Below are 18,843 nucleotides of genomic sequence, written 5' to 3' on the forward strand. Positions count from 1 at the left end.
TAAAATTTGAGTCTTTATTGAAATGTTGTCTGGAAAAATGATGAGTTAAAGACTTCTACTATTCTATTTGAATTATCAAGAAAAGGATGATTCATGCTTTTGAAATGAGTTATTAAAGAGGAAATTGTGATTTAGTCTTGCTTTCTAAGAAAGGCATTATATCTCCTTCAGGAGAAAGTTATTTAGATGAAACTTATGTTTTAAAGCTGTTTTAAATGTGACAAGGTTATTGCCCTTGAATTTGACTTGAGGGTTTCAATTAGAAGAGTTTCAATGACTTTGAAAGAACCTAAATGTCTATTGACAAGTTTCATTTTGAAATGTTTTGAGAAAGGTTTTAAGTACTCTTTGAATTCTGAATTCTTGCAAGACTAAAACAATTTTGAACAGTTGAAATGCTTTAGAATTTATCATGGGGTTGAAGCTGGTTTTGCCTAAGTAAAGGAAACGACTTTGAAAGAAGTAAATGATTATGTGACTTGGTTTGACTTAGACCCTATTTTATTACTCAAATCGGAAAGCCAAGGTTTTAATGATTTTAAATGAATTTGGCGAAATGAGTTATATTATTCTCCCCTAAAGACTTGGAACTCTGCCGAGAAATTTTGTTATAAAATCTCATTGTTGGATGGATGATTTTGAATGTTTCAAAATGAATCTTTAACTTTCCATGGTTATGGAAGTTTTGAAAAGAGGATGTCGAGAGTGGCATTGTTTTCAAAGGAGAATTTACCTTGAGTAAAAGTGGCTTATGAGCCTGAGATGATTTGAGAAACGAGATTTCTAAAAGCCAAGGCTGAAAAGAGTTGAAACTTGATTTTAAAGTGAAACGATTTGAGAAAAAGTGATTTATGGCTTAAATGCCGATTTTACGAATTGATGATGTTGAATGTGGAAGTGCTGTTTTGTTGTGAGCCGGAATGGCTGTGTATGTTATGAATATTGGCTGGTTCTGGATTGAACCGTGGGCTAGAATGACTGTGTATGCTATGAATATTGGCTGGTTCTGGACTGAACCGTGAGCCGGATGGCTGAGATGGATGTTGATCCATGGATGAGAATGAATGCATGTATATGCTGAATTATTGATAATTGAGATTTGCACTTCCACTATTCGAGATAAGAGTTTCCCTGGGAGAAAGCAGTGTCTAGCCACCACGTGCTCCAGGTTGAGACTCGAAGCTCTTTTGACCCTATGTCGTAAGTGTGGCCGGGCACTGTGGAAGTCCCGGATGAGCTCGCCCCCGTAAATATTCACCAGTGAAGGTGATGGATATAGATCATGATTATGATCAAGTTTATGATGAGTATAACTCGAGTTGGGGATGCGCGACAGAGGAACAGTCCAATGGTTAGCTATCAGGACTTGTCGGGTTGGCTCTATAATTGACAGATGATATCATCAGCCACTAGGAACAGGCATGCATCATATGCATCTATGTGACATTGTTTGGGTGTGCATATTGTACTTGGTTTACCTATGTGATTAATTGTGATTACTTGCTATTTGTTCTACTTGCTATAACTGTTTGTTTGTGCTTGAACTTCCTATCTGTGTTTGCAACTGGGACCTATTGGTTTGTGGTGATTGGTTGTTGGATTGGATTGTTTGGGCCTAGGACCGAGGTTGAATTGAGATGGACCGATGGTTAATTCCGGTTTTATGTTTCTGGTTTGGAAAACTATGAAAGGCTATTTTGGTTCAGTATAGATAAACCTTTTTTAAAGGCTTTTGATGATTAAGGATTGAACGGTTCCTCTTGCAGAAAAGATTTTCGACTATACTTTTATTGTAAACTGTTGTTTTTGAAAAGAGGCATAAGACGGTTATTAATCACTGGTGCGGTTTATCTTCACGTATCCTATTACAGTAATTCCCAAAAACCTTCTACTGAGAACCCTTTCGAGGATGATGTTATCACCCCCTACATTTTTCCCCTTTCAGGATGTGGGCGCAGAAGTCACGAAGAGTTTATTTAATTGTTGTTGAGATGTTCTGCATTGCTTTAGATTGTTATTTATTGTACCCTCGCCTTTATCTTGAGATATTCTGTAAGAGGGATAGGAATTGTATTGGATACTGCTTGTGATATTATTTATAAATATATGTATCTATATGGATGTATCCTTTATGAGTTTTTGTAAGTTATATGGTATCTATGGATGTACGTTGTCGAACGAAAGTATTCTTGGGAGCGGTATTGCGGTTTAAAGTTTTAAACAGGCTCATATTTTAATATTAAATAGTATAAGTGTCGTAGTAATGTCCGAGCTATCAGAGTTGCGCAGCCGGAAGCGTGAGCTTTGGTAGTTAGGGTGTTACAACTAATTTACTACCTGCTTAGTATTGAACCTATGGGGTCACACACTAACGAGTATTCTAATCTTTTTTTGTAGAATTATTTAATTATTATTTTGATTTGATCAAATAAATAATTATATTAATTCAAATAGAATATTATTATATTTTTTACTAGCACCAAGAATATAATAATAGTATGATAATTGAGAATATTAAATGAGATTTGAGAATAATTAGTTATTCTATTTCTAAATTTGAATGAGATCCTAACTGATTATGTTTTCAAATTGAGTTATGATATAATTCATAAATTTAAAGGATTCAGATTTAGAATTTCAAGATATGATTTAAATTTGAATTGAGATTTAAATTTAAAATTAATAACAAATCTCATATTATATATATGTACGTCAAGAGTACAGGAAACAGAGAGAATAACAAGAGTTTTTATTCCCTTACTTCTACACACATAAATGTATGTGAACCTAATTCTTGGAGAAGAATTTTATGCTGTGCAAAAAGTTGCAAAGAGGTTCTCAATTTAGATCAAATATCCATTGGTTAAAAAGTTGACAGTAAAGACTGGTCTCAGTGTGGATACGCATAGTGCCTTCGTACCATCGAAGGAGAAAAAGATTTTTACTAGCGTACTCAGGAATTTAGATCTGATCTATTATATATTTATTATTGGAATAAAATTTAAGCACAAAATAGATCTCTAGGATTATTTTTTTCTTCTGCTGCATGTTATGATTACATGGTAATCCTTTAGTGGTATCAGAACTTTGACTTTTTTGTGTTTAAATCTTTATTCCTTTTTCTTAAAACTTTTGAATTAATAGGATTAATTCAAATTTTTTCAAGCAGGTGATGTAATTATTTTATTGAGATGATTTTCTTATAAACTAATAGTTAATTTATTTTAATTTTGATTATTTAATTGTGATTAAATTATCATTGTTTTAATATAAAAGTTATATTTATAATCAAATCTTTTTTTAATTTTATTTATTTATTAAATTTTATTGTGATTTTGACACAACAAAAAGAATAAGATGCAAAATATTTTTTGTTTATTTCTTATATATATAAGTGTATATATAAAGATGAAATTTGATTTGATAATTTTTTAAGGTTAAACGTTAGTACATGAAAAATCAAATTTTGATTTGATTGATGTGTTTTCAACCCTATAATTTTAGAAATAAGTTTTTCTAATGTTCTTGATTAAAGAACGGCCTCACAATTAGGAGTTTTATTTTAAGATAATAATCAGTATATACATTTGATGTATTAAGGATTTAATTTTTATATTTTGCCTAGATAATTTGGGAGTATAAAATTTAATCTATGAGTATTGATGAAAAATTCTCTAACAATTGAGATAAATCCTAAAAGTTAGGAGATTGCCAAACAAATAAATTTATCTCTTGTTTACAAGAAGCAACCTGACAACTAGGACACTTGTACTCAAAGATAGAATTTATTTATGCATATGATGATGTATAAGGACGGAAAATTAATTTTATGCTTGAACCTAGACTACTTAGGGGTAGAAAATATGATTTAGTTAAATAATTGTCTGATAACCAAATAATTATTTGGGATTATAATTGTATGGGATACAATTTAATCGTATTTATTTGGAATAGGTATGAGTAACAACTTGACAACCAAGATACTCATTCATGATTCTAAATAATTTTAACAGAAATATAGATTTTTTAATTTACTTTCATATTTTAAATTTTTTAAATATGTCCACCTTTTGTGTGGTATACTTGAAAGTAATATATTAAATACAATTTGAGAATTGTATTTTCAAAGGGTTATCATTGAGATGATAATCCTACTGAAATAATAGAGCAATGCTAGGGGGCCAGCAATTTTTGTGATTGTTAGCCATCAATTAGCTATCAATGATGATTTGATGGTGTGAGATTGGTGTGAGATTTCATCCAATGGCTCACCTTCTTCTGCTGGTTATATGCTGGTCAAAATTCAACAAAACTGCTGGTCCCCTAGACTTTTCCGAAATAATATCTTCCAATAAAATTGGTTATGAACTGTTAGAACTTGTAAAGTATTTGTAATATTATTTTACATGGGTTATTTTGACAACCATAAATTCTAATTTCAAAAGCATATATCCACTATTTATTACTGAACATTCTAAGAAGATGTATGGTGCCCAAAGTAAGATAGTATGACTATCAAAAATTTTATTTAAACTAGTGGGAGTATTGGACAATATATTTTGAATTAAAAACCTTTAGAAGTTAGAATGCCATTAGGCAAATGGTTTTAGCGAGAATTTTTTTGCAAGCATTTTTTGGAAATTTATTTTATTACAAACAATTTATAATTGGCCTTAATATGATTAATGTTTATGATCTTTTTTAGAAAAATTTAATGAGTATTGAGGATGCTAATCAAAATTGCTCTTAAGGATTGGTTTGACCAATAATAAAGATATTGAGTATTTTTATTATAAGAGTTTAAAGTAAAATCTCTAATTATCTAATTGATATTCTACTGAATAGAGAATGTGATTTTCTCAATGTACAAATATTAGTACTCTATGTACCCTATTATGTTTAAAAACCATGAAATTTGATTTAGTTGAGTATCATTGTTTGTTAAATATTTGGACTACATTTTAGAAATGTTGCTAAATTAACAAATTTCTCACTAAATCAATTTTTTTACCCATATGAGATATGGGAAAAGCATAAGTTGAAATTTAAGAACATTAGCATTTGGAGATGTCTTATTTGTGTTAAGAGATTGCATAACAATAAAATTGATATTAGGTCCGATAAATGAGATTTATTGGTTACCTTACAGAAATAATGAAATTATTTTTATCATTCTTCTTATGACAAAGTGTTTGTGATAAGAGGTTAAACTCTTTTTTAGAAGAGGAATTCCATCTTGCAGAAAGAGTGGGAGTACAATTATTTTTATTAAAATTGTATACTACTCAATAGAGGATATATTTTCTCCTAAAAGTATAAAAGGTTTGATTGTCAAACTAACTTTTCGAAAAAGTAGCCTATTTGTATAATGATACAACTCTATAAAGATAGATCTAATGGTTACTTAGATTTTTTTAAATCATGTTAAATAAGGTTTGTCCTTAAAATAAAATTATGCACTATTATAGTGAAAGATTTCATGTTTTAAAAAAACGTGATATTTATTATGCACTAAGTATATTTTACAAAAGGTCAAGCAAACATGCTCAAGAGCAAAGGTGTTTAAGGTCAAGAGAGTTTTGATAAACACAAATGTGCATTGAAAAACTATTCACATGATTGATTGGCTCTAGTGCAAGTGGGAGATTATTGTAATAATAGTATGCCCAAGATCCAATCTATCATGATTGGCTCTCGTACAAGTGGGAGATTGTTGGGAATAAGTAGTATGACCACATTCCAATCAATTACGTGTCAAATAACTTGTTATTGTTATTATATTAAAATGTTAATATAATAACGTCCTTGATTAAATTTATAGATTTATCATTGTGATAGTGATAAAAATATTGAAAGATAAATCTTTTATAATTTAATCTAAATTGTTCTTGGTCATAGAATTATTAAAAAGGACATTAATAATCCGAAAAAGATCAATATATATATATATATATAATGATCTTCATTGGATGAAGATTAATAGATCTCATTTATTAAACTATATATATAGATGGTACATATAGAGATATGACCATTGAACTGACTCACTCTGAGAATTTCTAATGGTTATAATTACCGCATATTTGTCAATAGGATATTCTCAAGATGAATATAATAATAGAGTTTCTTTTGACCTGCGACTATCATAGTAATTAACAATGTATTTATCATACTTTGATTCCGGACACGTAATACCCTAGGGTGCTAGTTGAATGGATATTGGGTATGATTTAAATACTTGTAAAATTAATGATTAGTCAATAAAGAATCTGTCAACTCTCGGTAAAGAGTTTGAGCTCTATAATTATAATGACTGAAATGAATAAAACCTTGGCCAAGGGGATTGAATGAATGAAGAAATGAGTTTCTTAGGTCATTCACAGTTCATTATAATAATGGTAACAAGTTAGAGTTTGACAATTAAACCATACTCTAAGGGTTAACTAAGAGCTGGAAAGATGGAAGGAATTATACTTTATTTTTCTGAGATTCTTAGTAAAAATATATTACTTCATACTATCGGGTCGTTGAGGAGTGTTGCTAGACGCCAACTTTGATTAGTAAATTTAGAATGACTAATTTACTACCCGCTTAGTATTGAATCTATGGGGTCACACACTAACGAGTATTCTAATCTTTGTTGTAAAATTATTTAATTATTATTTTGATTTGATCAAATAAATAATTATATTAATTCAAATAAAATATTATTATATTCTTTGCTAGCACCAAGAATATAATAATAGTATGATAATTGAGAATATTAAATGAAATTTGAGAATAATTAGTTATTCTATTTCTAAATTTGAATGAGATCCTAACTGATTCTGTTTTCAAATTGAGTTATGATATGATTCATAAATTTGAAAGATTCAGATTTAGAATTTCAAGATATGATTTAAATTTAAATTTAATAACAAATCTCATACTATATATATGTACGTCAAGAGTACAGGAAACGAAGAGAATAACAAGGGTTTTTATTCCCTTATCTCTACACATAAATGTATGTGAGCCTAATTCTTGGAGAAGAATTTTATGCTGTGCAAAAAGTTGCAAAGAGGTTCTCAATTTATATCAGATATCCATTGGTCAAAGAGTTGACAGCAAAGATTGGTATCGGTGTGGATATACATAACGCCTTCGTACCATCGAAGGAGAAAAAGATTTTTACTAGCGTACTCAGGTATTTAGATCTGATCTACTATATATTTATTATTGGAATAAAGTTTAAGCACAAAATAGATCTCTAGGATTACTTTCTTTTCTTCTGCTACGTGTTATGAATACATGGTAATCCTTCAAACTTAACGTTAAACTGTACGATAATGTCCAACGTGACATGTTAATCAAGTGAGTCCGTTACTGACACGTGTGGCTTGGAGAATAAATTAATCCTTAATTATAAAGTACAAAAACGAAGTCGCCTTTTGTCTATAAGCCTTGAAATATTGTGTTGTCATCATTTTCTTTGTGATATAGTCCTCATCCTTCTCTAGAAGTAGCTTTTTTCTTTCAAATATTTACAAAATTCAGTCAAAATCCCTAATTAGGAAAAGCGGTAGAAGCTCATCATCTGCACTTCATCAACATGGTAAAGATAAGATGATACTATAAGTATTATCAATGCACCAGAAAAGGCAAAAAATTGATTTGCAAAAAGGTAAAATCCAAGATGTCATTGCGTAGCTTATGCCATAGTTGTAGAGTCTGGCAAGGAGAAAAATTCAAAGAAACTTTTCTTTGGTTTTACAATTTCAAGGTGATGAATTAAGGGTTTCATTATAATCCAAAGTAAGCCCAGACATCCTCATTCATCCTCTTCACTCTTTGTATTTGTTGTTAGAACTCAACATTAGTATTACTCTTTGCACAATCCAAATCATATTCTTCAATTGCTTGTCCGTAAATCTGTCTATAATATTTTTCTAAATATGCCTAACACAATTTCTTCTCATCACTTGCATATTTACGAACCCAAAAAAAAAATAACAATAGAGACAAAAATATATAAAGTAAAATGTATGTATAATTTTTTTTTTGTTTTTTACAGTATACTCCAACGTAATAGATTAAGAATTTATATGTAGTAGATCTGAACTCTAGTTAAGAGTCTAACATTGCCTAATAAATCATTGTAAATAAAATTCAAATTCTTGATACTTGCTTAAACAAATGACTGATATTCTAAGACATATTCTAAATAATCCCTAATTAATTAGTATCATGAAGTTAATTATCACTATTTTTTTAGTTGATTTATTTATTTATTTTAGGAATAAACATAATATAACAAAAAGATAAATATCAACATCTATATATAATTATTAATTTTTTTATCAAAATCTTTCCTTTCTCTTGTCATTTTTTACATAAAAAATCCTACTCACTTTTTTTTCTTAATTTTTTTTATCATTTTTCAATAATATTTTTGTTTGCACATAAATCTTTTATAAATATTTTTAGCGCTTTACTCTTTTTTTTCTCTTTTTATTCTAAGAGTCAAAATATATTTTTTAGTCAATAGCCTTGAAAATTATTTTGTTTTTGTTTTGTTTTATTTTTTTTTAGTTTTTCACGGTATTTTTTAATTTGGCAAGTTATAGACTAATCTGTCACTGATCTGAACTCTATTTAAAGTTTGTCATTGACTAATGAATTATTACATGCACACAGGAATTTGAATTCCTAATACTTACTTAAATAGATAAATGAGCTATCCACCGGTCCAAACAAATATTGTTTTTTTTTCTTTGTCAAAACAATATTCAAACTCCAACCAAATGTCACTAAAGAAAGAGAAAAACTCCAAGAAAATCAAATGTGAGAATTAATTTTTGTTTGTTTCTTGGACTTAGGTCTTTAGTTGAAAACAAATGAGTAATTGAATGGAGCAAATAAACTACATTAGAGTTTTTTTGGTTTTGTTCGTCAAACAACATTTAGACTTTTAGGTCCAAATAGATCAAATATGATATTTAAGAGTTTGTTTTATCTCTAGAACTTAGTTCCTTAGTGAAAGCAAACAGGTCACCAAAAGGCAAGCAAATCGAATGTCAAATGAAAAAACAACTAACCCAAAGAAAAAAATGTTAGATATCAAATTTTTCAATATATATTTTTCTCAAGTAATTCGGTGTTTTCAAATCAAATAAGTTAAACTAAGGTAGCGTTTGAAAAAGAGACAGAGATAGAGATTGAGAAATTAAGACTGAGAGATAAAGATTGAAAGACAGAAATTGAAATAAATATTAGTATTATGTTTGGTATAAAGTTGGAGATATAAATTGAAATAAGAATAAAACTCTAATTTAATTTAATTTGCACAAAGAATAAAATTAGAATTAATTAATTGAAATAAAAATATTTTAGATATAAAATATTATTAAAGTTTCAATTTTTGTTCCAAAAAATTTTAGTCTTGTGTGTCCTCGCATTTTAAAGGTTTTGGAGATAAAAACTAAAATTTTAGTACTAATTTTTATATTAATAAATATAATACTAAATTTTATTTTTTCAATCTGTATCTTAATACCTCAAAATAAACACTATCTAAGAGAGACGGGTCATACACTCATACTTATACAAGTCCTTTGGTAGAGGGGGCGTTGTTTTCATGCAATGAACGTGGTCACCTGTACTAGCTCTTGGAAAGATAACATCATCACATGCAATCCATGACCCAGCATTAACTCCGTTCTACCAATTAAAGTAGGTAATACTTTATGTTGGGGTTTTTTCCAAAACAAAAGACTAGTTTTTAATAATTTTTGTACCCAATAAATGAATTTTAACAAAAAGAATTAATAAGTTAATTGTTGATCTTGTATAATATTAGATAAATTAGTATTTAATAAGAAAAAGACAAATTTATATCATTATAACTATCGTTTTTAAATAAAAAAATATAAGAACACCAATACTTTTTATTAATATTAGTTAACATTTTAACAAATATTTTAATTTTATATCATTAGAATTTAAGATTTAAGATTTAAGTTTAGAATTTAATTTTTAGTGTTTAGAGTTGACTAAATATTAGTAAAAAATGATAAATTTTGTTAGTAGTAAAATTTGCACTTTAAATACTCTATAGTGATAATCCAAAAAAAATGTTAAATATAAATTTTTGATTATATTTTAAAATATAAATATTTAATATTGTTACGTAACAGTCGAACTAAAAAATATTATAAAAAAGAAAGTCAAAGTGTCAAACTACATGCATCAACTAATTATGTTAAATACTATTGCTAACACTTTTTTTTTTGACAGATGTTATGAATCTACTTGCAACATTAAGCATGTTAGTTTAAAAGTTGAGTTGCTCATCCAAAGTAGCTTAACAATTTGGGATGAAGCTCCAGGTGCTCAATAAAATGTTGTTTGAAATACTTGATCGGACGCTCAAGAATCTTATGTCAGTTACTGATCAACATAAGACACATCAATCATTTGGTGGTAAAGTTGTTATTCTAGGAGGTAATTTCAAACAGATACTTCCGGTGATTCCGAAAGGGAGTAGACATGATATATTGATATCAGTTATTAACTCATCCCATCCGTGGTCGTTTTGTAAGGTTCTGAAACTGCATACGAACATGAGGCTTCTAATGTCTTTTTTAGATCAAGATGAAGGTGAAAGGAAGAGATTTGCTAATTGGATACTTGATGTTGAAAATGAAAATATTGGTTCTGCTGTTGGTGATGAATTAGAAATTGAAATTCCAGATGATCTATTGATTACAACTACTGATGACCCTCTCTCTCATTTGGTAGACTTTGCATATCCAAATTTGTTATAAAACATGTCAGATTACAGCTTACAGGTATTTTCAGAGTAGAAAAATTCTTACACCTACACTTGAGAGTGTCGAGAAGGTAAACGATTTTGTCTTAACAATCTTTTCAAGTATTGAAAAGGAGTATTTGAGTTCTGACACAACATGTCAAGCTGATGAGAATGAAGATGTACAACAAGAGTGGTTCACACCAGAGTTCCTAAATCACATCAAGTGTTTGGGACTATCCAATCACAAGTTGACTTTGAAGTCAGGAGTCGCTATAATGCTGCTATGAAACATAGACCATACTTCAGGTTTATGCAACGGGACAAGATGAATAGTTAACGAACTTGGCAGTAATGTAATTGGAGCGACGGTAGTGACCGATAGAAATATTGGAGATAAATTATACATTCCAAGAATGAACTTGATCCCTTCAGATTCATGATTGCCATTTAAGTTTCAATGGAGACAATTTTCATTAATAGTATGCTTTGCAATGGCCATTAACAAGAGTTAGGGTATCATATGTAGGACTTTACTTGCCAAAATCAGTGTTTACTCATGGACAACTTTATTTTGCTTTGTCAGGAGTTAAGAGTCTCTGTGGCCTCAGGGTTTTAATTCTAGATGAAGACGTCAATCCAAAGTCATCAACAACAAATGTCATGTTCAAAGAAGTTTTTAATAATATTTAGGTAAGAATAATATTATTTTTATTTTAATAGCATGTTATGATTTACACTTCTGTATAAATATTTACTGTAGATATAATTAATTTATCTATAACTCTATTTTCAAATTTGAGATGAAATGTGTAACAAAGAGCACAGCATCATATGCTAATTGTTTTTCTAATGAAGTTAGTAAGATACTAGGTTGTCGATAAATTTTTATTAGCCTTTGGATAAAAAATTTATTGTAAAATTGACATGCTATTATTACAGTTATATATGTTCTTATTTTTTCATGTCTTCCTCCTTATAATTCAAGAATATTATAGACTTCAAAATCTTCTATTTGCTTTTTACTTTGAATAAAGATAAAACAGCATATTAAGTATGTTTATTATGTAATGACGATGATTATGTTATACTAAACTCAAAAAATTTCTGATGATAAAATATTATTTTTAATTTAACATGTCAAATTTAAATATAAGATGCACGGATTTAACACTAATCTGTATGATAAATTGCCTGTAAAATTGTTTCAGAATATTTAAAATGGTAAAAAATTTGAAAAATGTTTAAAAGGGTAAATATAATTTTTATCTATTAAAAAAAAAATCCTAATCTGAGACATGATTGTTTTGAAAATTAATTTGATAGTGACAAAGACTATTCTAACTGTGAAGTGTTGGGTGTTAAGTGTTAACCCCCCCCAAATTTAAACTTTGCAATTAAATTCGGTTTCCTGCTTCGGCTCAATTCCACTTCCACCCGGTAACACACACACACAAGGAAAGAGAAGAAGAAAGTGAGAAATCGGAATAACCAAATCTCGTCATCTCCCTCCACATTTCTTTCTCTCTCTCTCTCTCTGCTGTCCTTGTGTGCGTCCTCCGAACTAGTCGTTCCTTCCGGTCTAAACCTCATTACTCATTACCTCTCTGTCTCTCACATTAAACAGATCCTCACAACCCAAAAAAAACTACCAGTTCTTCTTCTTCTTTTTTCTTTTTTCATTTTTTGTTAATTAATTTTTTTTCGCTCTAAAAGAATTCCATTTCTCAATGAACAAACCCTCCAGCACCATCTCTTCTTCTTCTTCTTCTCTGGTACGTTATTTCTTCTCTCAAACCCTAATCCCGCATCTCACATTTCTCACATTCTCATTTTGCCTTTCAATGCTTCCTCAATCTGATTTATTTTTCTCTCTCTAAGGATTTTTCCGTAATTTTTAATCCTTTTTTATGTGTTGTTGGAGTGAAGATCTCAGCTGGAGATTATGTTCTTTGCGATTGCTTTGTGCTAATTTTTTGTTTTTGGCGTTTATTTTTGGGAGTGTGAAGCTGTTAAATAAGAATGCGTTGATTAATTTGCTCGCTGTGAACATGTTTTTGTAACGAGAGAAAAAATAACCGAAAAATCAGCATTTTCTTCTTTCATTTGATTATTTATACCATGAAAAATGGACAATGTCGAAATTGTTTTGGTTACTTTTCAAATTTTGTCTTAATCTTTCTATTGTGAAGATTTGTCACGGATGTCTTTGCCTTTTCCAATTTAAATTACTATAATTTTTTATTGTGTTAATTGGAAAACCCTTTTCTCCTCTTTGGTTGGGGAAAAAATGTTGAAAACTAAGAGAGAATAATTTGAATTCTTTCTCTTAAAAAACAAAAAGAGAGCATTGCAAATCCAATGCCTACCGAATTGCTTTATGTTAGGTTTGCTTACAAGGTACTTTTCCTTTTGTTGTATGTTTAGAATATTTATACGCAAAAAGAGAATATTGATGCAGTTTACGTTTTGCATGTAAAACAAGTTTGAAGTCATTGTTTTATTTATTATTTATTTGTTTGATTGATATAAAGAAATTCCCAATAAATAGAGTCACTAAATTTTTATTAGTATTTTCAACACGCTACTTACCTTTCTTGGGTAAATTAAACGAAATGAAACTGAAGAATGGTTGGACTTTTAGTTGATTGCAGCATGGTCTAATCACATGCATTTTTTTTTAATTTAAAAATTCTGAACTGGTAGCGCCATTTTTCTTTACCACTACTTTGCTAATTTTATTTGTTTCCTGATTTTGATCATCGTTAAATATAGTTGGGATCATTTAGCATCTAAGTTTTCACAGTGAATTTGAATGATGGATGTTGCTGAGCTTGAAGAAAATCTTTTTGCAGCAAGTGATGCCAAGGTATGATGACATGTCTGAAATTATTGTGGGATAACTGTTAGAAATTCTTCCTTTAATCCTTTACTTTGCTAATATTGATAAATTTGTATTCATTCGTCAATTGTAATTGCTCCATAATTCCTGTAGTACTTAATATTCAAGTATAATTATCGAGTCTTTTTTTTTCAGGTAAAGTATGCTTCTTGTTCCTAATGTTTACAATTTTCTTCAAAAATCCCACTAACATTTAATTTCATTCAATTTTGTCGCTAACGTTTTCGATTTATGTCAAAATTACCCATGGACGTTAACACCATCTAAAACGTTAGGGACAAAAATTAAAATGTCCAAGGGTAACTTTATCAAAATGGTTAGGGACAAAATTGAATGAATAAAAAACGATGAGGACAAAATTGAATGAAGTTAAACGTTAGGGATATTTTTGAAGAAAATTGCAAGCATTAAGGACAAAAAGTGTTCTTTACCCTTTTTTTTCATATATATACATATATTTATTTATATATGTATACACATTAGTTGCATATTTTCCTTTTCCTATTCTTTTTTTTTGAAGTAAAAGTAGCTGTCCTCTGTTTGAACCACATTGAATTATTTTCTTTTACACAATTAACACTACTGCTTTTTAAAGAAGGTTTAGAATTGCTGCAAAAAAAAAATATAAGAGAGTAAATTTTATGTATAGTTCTCTTGCTCTGGTTTTTTGGGATATTTTTCCAATTCTTTCATTTTTTTTAATTGTTAAATTCTCTATTTTCAGCTGACAATGAGTGTTTGGTATCTTGTGCAGTTACATGGAGAAATGTGCAGGACTCTTTCTGCAATATATTGTAAAATATTGACAATATTTCCTTCTCTAGAAGCAGCTAAGCCTAGGAGCAAATCTGGAATACAGGCATTATGTTCACTGCATGTAGCTTTAGAGAAGTCGAAGAATGTTCTTCAGCACTGCTCAGAGTGTAGTAAACTTTACCTGGTACAATTTTCGTTATTATTGTATAGTTTTCAATTCTATTTTCCTAGTGTACCATTATGTAGGGTGGATTTAGTTACCTTAGCCCTTTCAACAAGTTATTTATAGCCCATTAGGTTATCTGATTTGGAATACTACTTGTGGAACATCTTGCATATAATATCACTTATGACACAGGCGATAACTGGCGACGCCGTACTTCAAAAATTTGAAAAGGCTAAGTCTGCACTTGTTGACAGTCTTAAACTGGTGGAAGATATTGTTCCTCAATCTATTGGGTGTCAGGTGATAATCTTCAACGATATGGATGTGTAGCTTGCTTTTCCATGTTTCAGTTTCTCTTGTTCTATTATGTGGAGGCTCTTACACAGCCTTGCTACTTGCTTTCTGAATGAGTGAGGGGCGGTCTATTTTTTATGTTTCATTTATTTCCAAAATAACTCAATGCCACCTTGTTTGCTATATTCTAAACTCAGCTCTGTACACTGAATCCTGATCATCATGGACAACCCCCCGCCCCCTGGGTCCCCCTCTTTTTTTAATCATACTTGACATTTGATTTATTTTTGAGCAGGTTGAGAAAATTGTGGAAGAACTTGCAAGTACGGTTTTTGCAATTGACCCCTTAGAAAAACAAGTTGGCGACGATTTAATTGCATTGCTTCAGCAGGGAAGGAAGCTTGACAACTCTAATGACAGTAGTGAACTTGAATGTTTTCATCAGGCTGCTACTAGACTTGGAATTACATCTTCAAGAGCAGCTCTTACTGAACGAAGAGCTCTCAAAAAACTCATTGAAAGGGCTCAGGCTGAGGAAGACAAGCGGAAGGAATCAATTATTGCATATCTTTTACACCTCATGAGGAAATATTCTAAGTTGTTTAGAAGTGAATTCTCAGATGATAATGATTCTCAGGGCTCCCAACCCTGTTCACCTACTGTTAATGGATATGTTGAGGATGGTGTTCAGACTCAAGCGTTTGATAGAGTATTTTCAAAACTTAGTTCCATTAACTTAAAGCCGAATAATAGAAAATCAGGCCAGATGCCCCTTCCCCCTGAAGAGTTGAGGTGTCCGATATCTCTGCAACTCATGAGTGATCCTGTTATAATTGCTTCAGGTCAAACATACGAAAGGGCTTGTATAGAAAAATGGTTCAGTGATGGGCATAACACCTGCCCAAAGACTCAACAGAAACTTCCACATCTTTTATTGACTCCTAATTACAATGTCAAGAATCTTGTGGCTAGTTGGTGTGCACAGAATGGAATTCCTATTCCTGAAGGCCCTCCCGAATCTCTTGATTTTAACTATTGGAGATTGGCTTTATCAGATACCGATTCCACAAATTCAAAATCTGTTAACAGTGTAAATTCTTGCAAGTTGAAAGGTGCAAAAGTGGTTCCAGTAGAAGAGAGCGGCATGTCAGAGCAAACCGGGGTAGCTGGAGCTGAAAGTGTGTCTACACAAGAGGACGATAATGAACAGTATCTTAGTTTTCTGAAAGTCTTAACAGAAGGGAACGACTTACAGGGGAAGTGTAAGGTTGTACAAAGGTTAAGGATGTTGCTAAGGGATGATGAGGACGCCAGGACATTTATGGGTGCTAATGGATTTGTTGAAGCACTTACGCAGTTTCTCCAATCAGCTTTGCGTGAAGGAAATGCGATGGATCAAGAAAATGGAGCTATGGCCCTGTTCAACCTTGCTGTGAACAATGACAGGTGTGTATTATTGTTTGTATGTATTATTATTTGTAGTTTTCGTAGTTTTTAACCATAAGGTAAAACTGCTTTTCCATTTTATTAAAAGACTTAAACAACATTTGGTGATTGAAAAGTGATGCTCTTGCATTTAGCTAGAACCACACTTACTTGGTTATGTTGTAGTAACAAAATATTCATAATTTAATCCCAATGATCTGATCATCATGTACCTCTTCAAGAGCTTCCATCATTTTGTGGAAAAATAAATTGCAAGTTATATGTATTTATTTTTTGAAGCCTCTCTCTTATGATGTATTAATCCCCCACTCCCCTTCTTGAAATGGACACACAGGAGAAAGAAATGAAGACAATGTGCTTACTGCTTAGTGCAACTCAAATTTGAAAATTGATTATTTTGCTTGTTAAATTTTGACATTGACATTGTTTATATAGGAAACAATAGACAGATTTATGCTCCAATAATAATTGAGGCTGAAATTTCTGATGGTGGTGCAGAATAAATGTTCCAGATAGCAATAGTCATTACCTTTCTTTCTCCACTTTTCCAAATCATTGCATACTCACACTCATTTGTTCCTTTTTCTTTTCAACAGAAACAAGGAACTGATGATATCAGCCGGAGTCTTATCCTTGTTGGACGAAATGATCTATAAACCTACTTGCTATGGGTGTGCAACTGCCCTGTATCTAAATCTCTCTTGCCTTGAAGAAGTCAAGCCTATGATTGGTTCAGGTCAGGCTGTCCCATTCCTAGTCAAGATTCTTAAATCCAGCTCTGATGTTCAATGCAAGCTAGATTCGCTCCACACACTCTATAATCTTTCCACCGTACCCACCAACATTCCATACCTCCTTTCATCTGGAATCATTGTTGGCTTGCAATCCCAGCTTGTAGGCCAGGGTGATAGTGTGTGGACCGAAAAATGCATAGCTGTATTGATAAATTTGGCGGTTTCTCAATTGGGTAGAGAGGAAATTGTGTCATCTCCAGGAATCATAAGCACATTGGCGTCAATACTCGACACTGGTGAGCTCCTAGAGCAAGAGCAAGCCGTCGCATGTCTCCTAATTTTGTGTAACCGGAGCAAGAAATGTTGCGAGATGGTCCTTCAAGAAGGGGTCATCCCAGCTTTCTGTGGAAAAGCAAGAGCTATTCTGTTTACCAGTGTTAGGTCTCAGTGCAAATCTTTCGATGCCTAGCTTCTACTAGCCCTGGTTTTTATCCTAAGCTCAAGTCCTGTTCCATTGGGTGCTCTGACTGGTTTTTCCAACGCGTAGAGGAGATGTACATGCATGTGTAATTTTGTGGATTCTGATAATTCTTCAGTTTCTTTCCTCATTGTAATATCAGTCAATTCTTAGTATTAGATATTTATTTAATTTTTGGTAATATATAATAGGTGTTCCACGTCTTAAATTTACTTTTGAAAGGTCGTGTTAGAAACACACAGAAATGTTTCTCTATCTTAATAGTTGGAGATTATTACCCCTTTTCAAACCACAGCTGCCAGTGTTTAGATTGCCATTGTCAGCTACTGGACCGTTGCTGGAAAGTCATTGGCGGCCATTGGTGCATGTTCGATGTACGGCAATGTGGTACGTACTTTTGTCCTTGAATTGTGTTTCTACTTTACGGAAGTGCTCGAGAATTCTGTTTCAAGACAAATAATATTTAGTCTACTTGTTCCTGTTTACATTTTACACTATTGAACATGTTTTTGTCCAAGGACATGAACCAAACAAAGCATGGAGATGTTTTGTTTATACACCCAAAATTGAGGTAATCATTAACACCTAATCCAAATTATGAGTAGATTAGCGTTTTGGGTGTTAAAAAATGGGTATCAGAGCAAGTATAGATGCAATATACAAGTGGTGTTGCAAGAACTTTTATCTATTATTACAAAGTAGATAGTTAGGAAGGTATGGCTACTCCATCCTATGTTGGGGAGTAACATTAGCCATCCCATTTGAAATAGCAAAATGGTCCCTTGCTTTTAGTATGTAGGGCTTATATAATTTTTATTTACAAATTGACCTCTTGACCTATTGAACCTTCTATTGTATTCTTTTGAAGCGTAAGTCTTCCAAATTGGATAGCTGGCCAAACCCTTCATGTAAGTTCCATTCAATTCATTGCTATCGAGTCCTAATACTTGAAGAGAAAATTGAGAAAGGTTTGTCATCATACTAGTAATTTGATTCCTTCCCAAATCCAAAGTAGGCAATGTTTTGTGAATGCAAGGAGAAAATGCATGAACGAGCTCGTGGATTCCCATGGTCAACTTATTGTTAGATAGGTCTAGTTCACTCAAAGTTCTACCACGTTCTTGGCCTTGAAGGAAGTTATTTGCAAGATATAGCTGCTGTACTAAATTTATGAAGACATTGATCAATCACTACATTTAATTTTTCACAATATGTGCACCAGGATTGTACTCAACAATGCCTCTGACCACCACCCTTTTTCCCTTGTTTCCCTTTACC

The 18,843-nt window shown here is 31.2% G+C and overlaps 2 protein-coding genes across 2 annotated transcripts; both read left to right on the top strand.

Moving 5' to 3' along the window:
• Positions 1–10,379: 10,379 nt before the first annotated feature.
• LOC107478646 (uncharacterized) lies at positions 10,380–11,079 on the top strand. The gene is made up of 2 exons (XM_016098781.1): positions 10,380–10,775; positions 10,840–11,079. Exons 1-2 carry the CDS (start codon positions 10,380–10,382, stop codon positions 11,077–11,079), a joined length of 636 nt encoding a protein of 211 aa, XP_015954267.1.
• Positions 11,080–12,209: 1,130 nt separating this feature from the next.
• Positions 12,210–17,556, top strand: LOC107478647 (U-box domain-containing protein 7). Its single transcript, XM_021138164.2, has 6 exons — positions 12,210–12,564; positions 13,596–13,658; positions 14,446–14,631; positions 14,806–14,913; positions 15,203–16,353; positions 16,950–17,556. Exons 2-6 carry the CDS (start codon positions 13,605–13,607, stop codon positions 17,554–17,556), a joined length of 2,106 nt encoding a protein of 701 aa, XP_020993823.1. The 5' UTR covers positions 12,210–12,564; positions 13,596–13,604.
• Positions 17,557–18,843: the final 1,287 nt, after the last annotated feature.

The sequence above is a fragment of the Arachis duranensis genome, chromosome 3 (assembly GCF_000817695.3).
Source record: "Arachis duranensis cultivar V14167 chromosome 3, aradu.V14167.gnm2.J7QH, whole genome shotgun sequence".
In the NCBI taxonomy this organism is placed as follows: Eukaryota; Viridiplantae; Streptophyta; class Magnoliopsida; order Fabales; family Fabaceae; genus Arachis; species Arachis duranensis.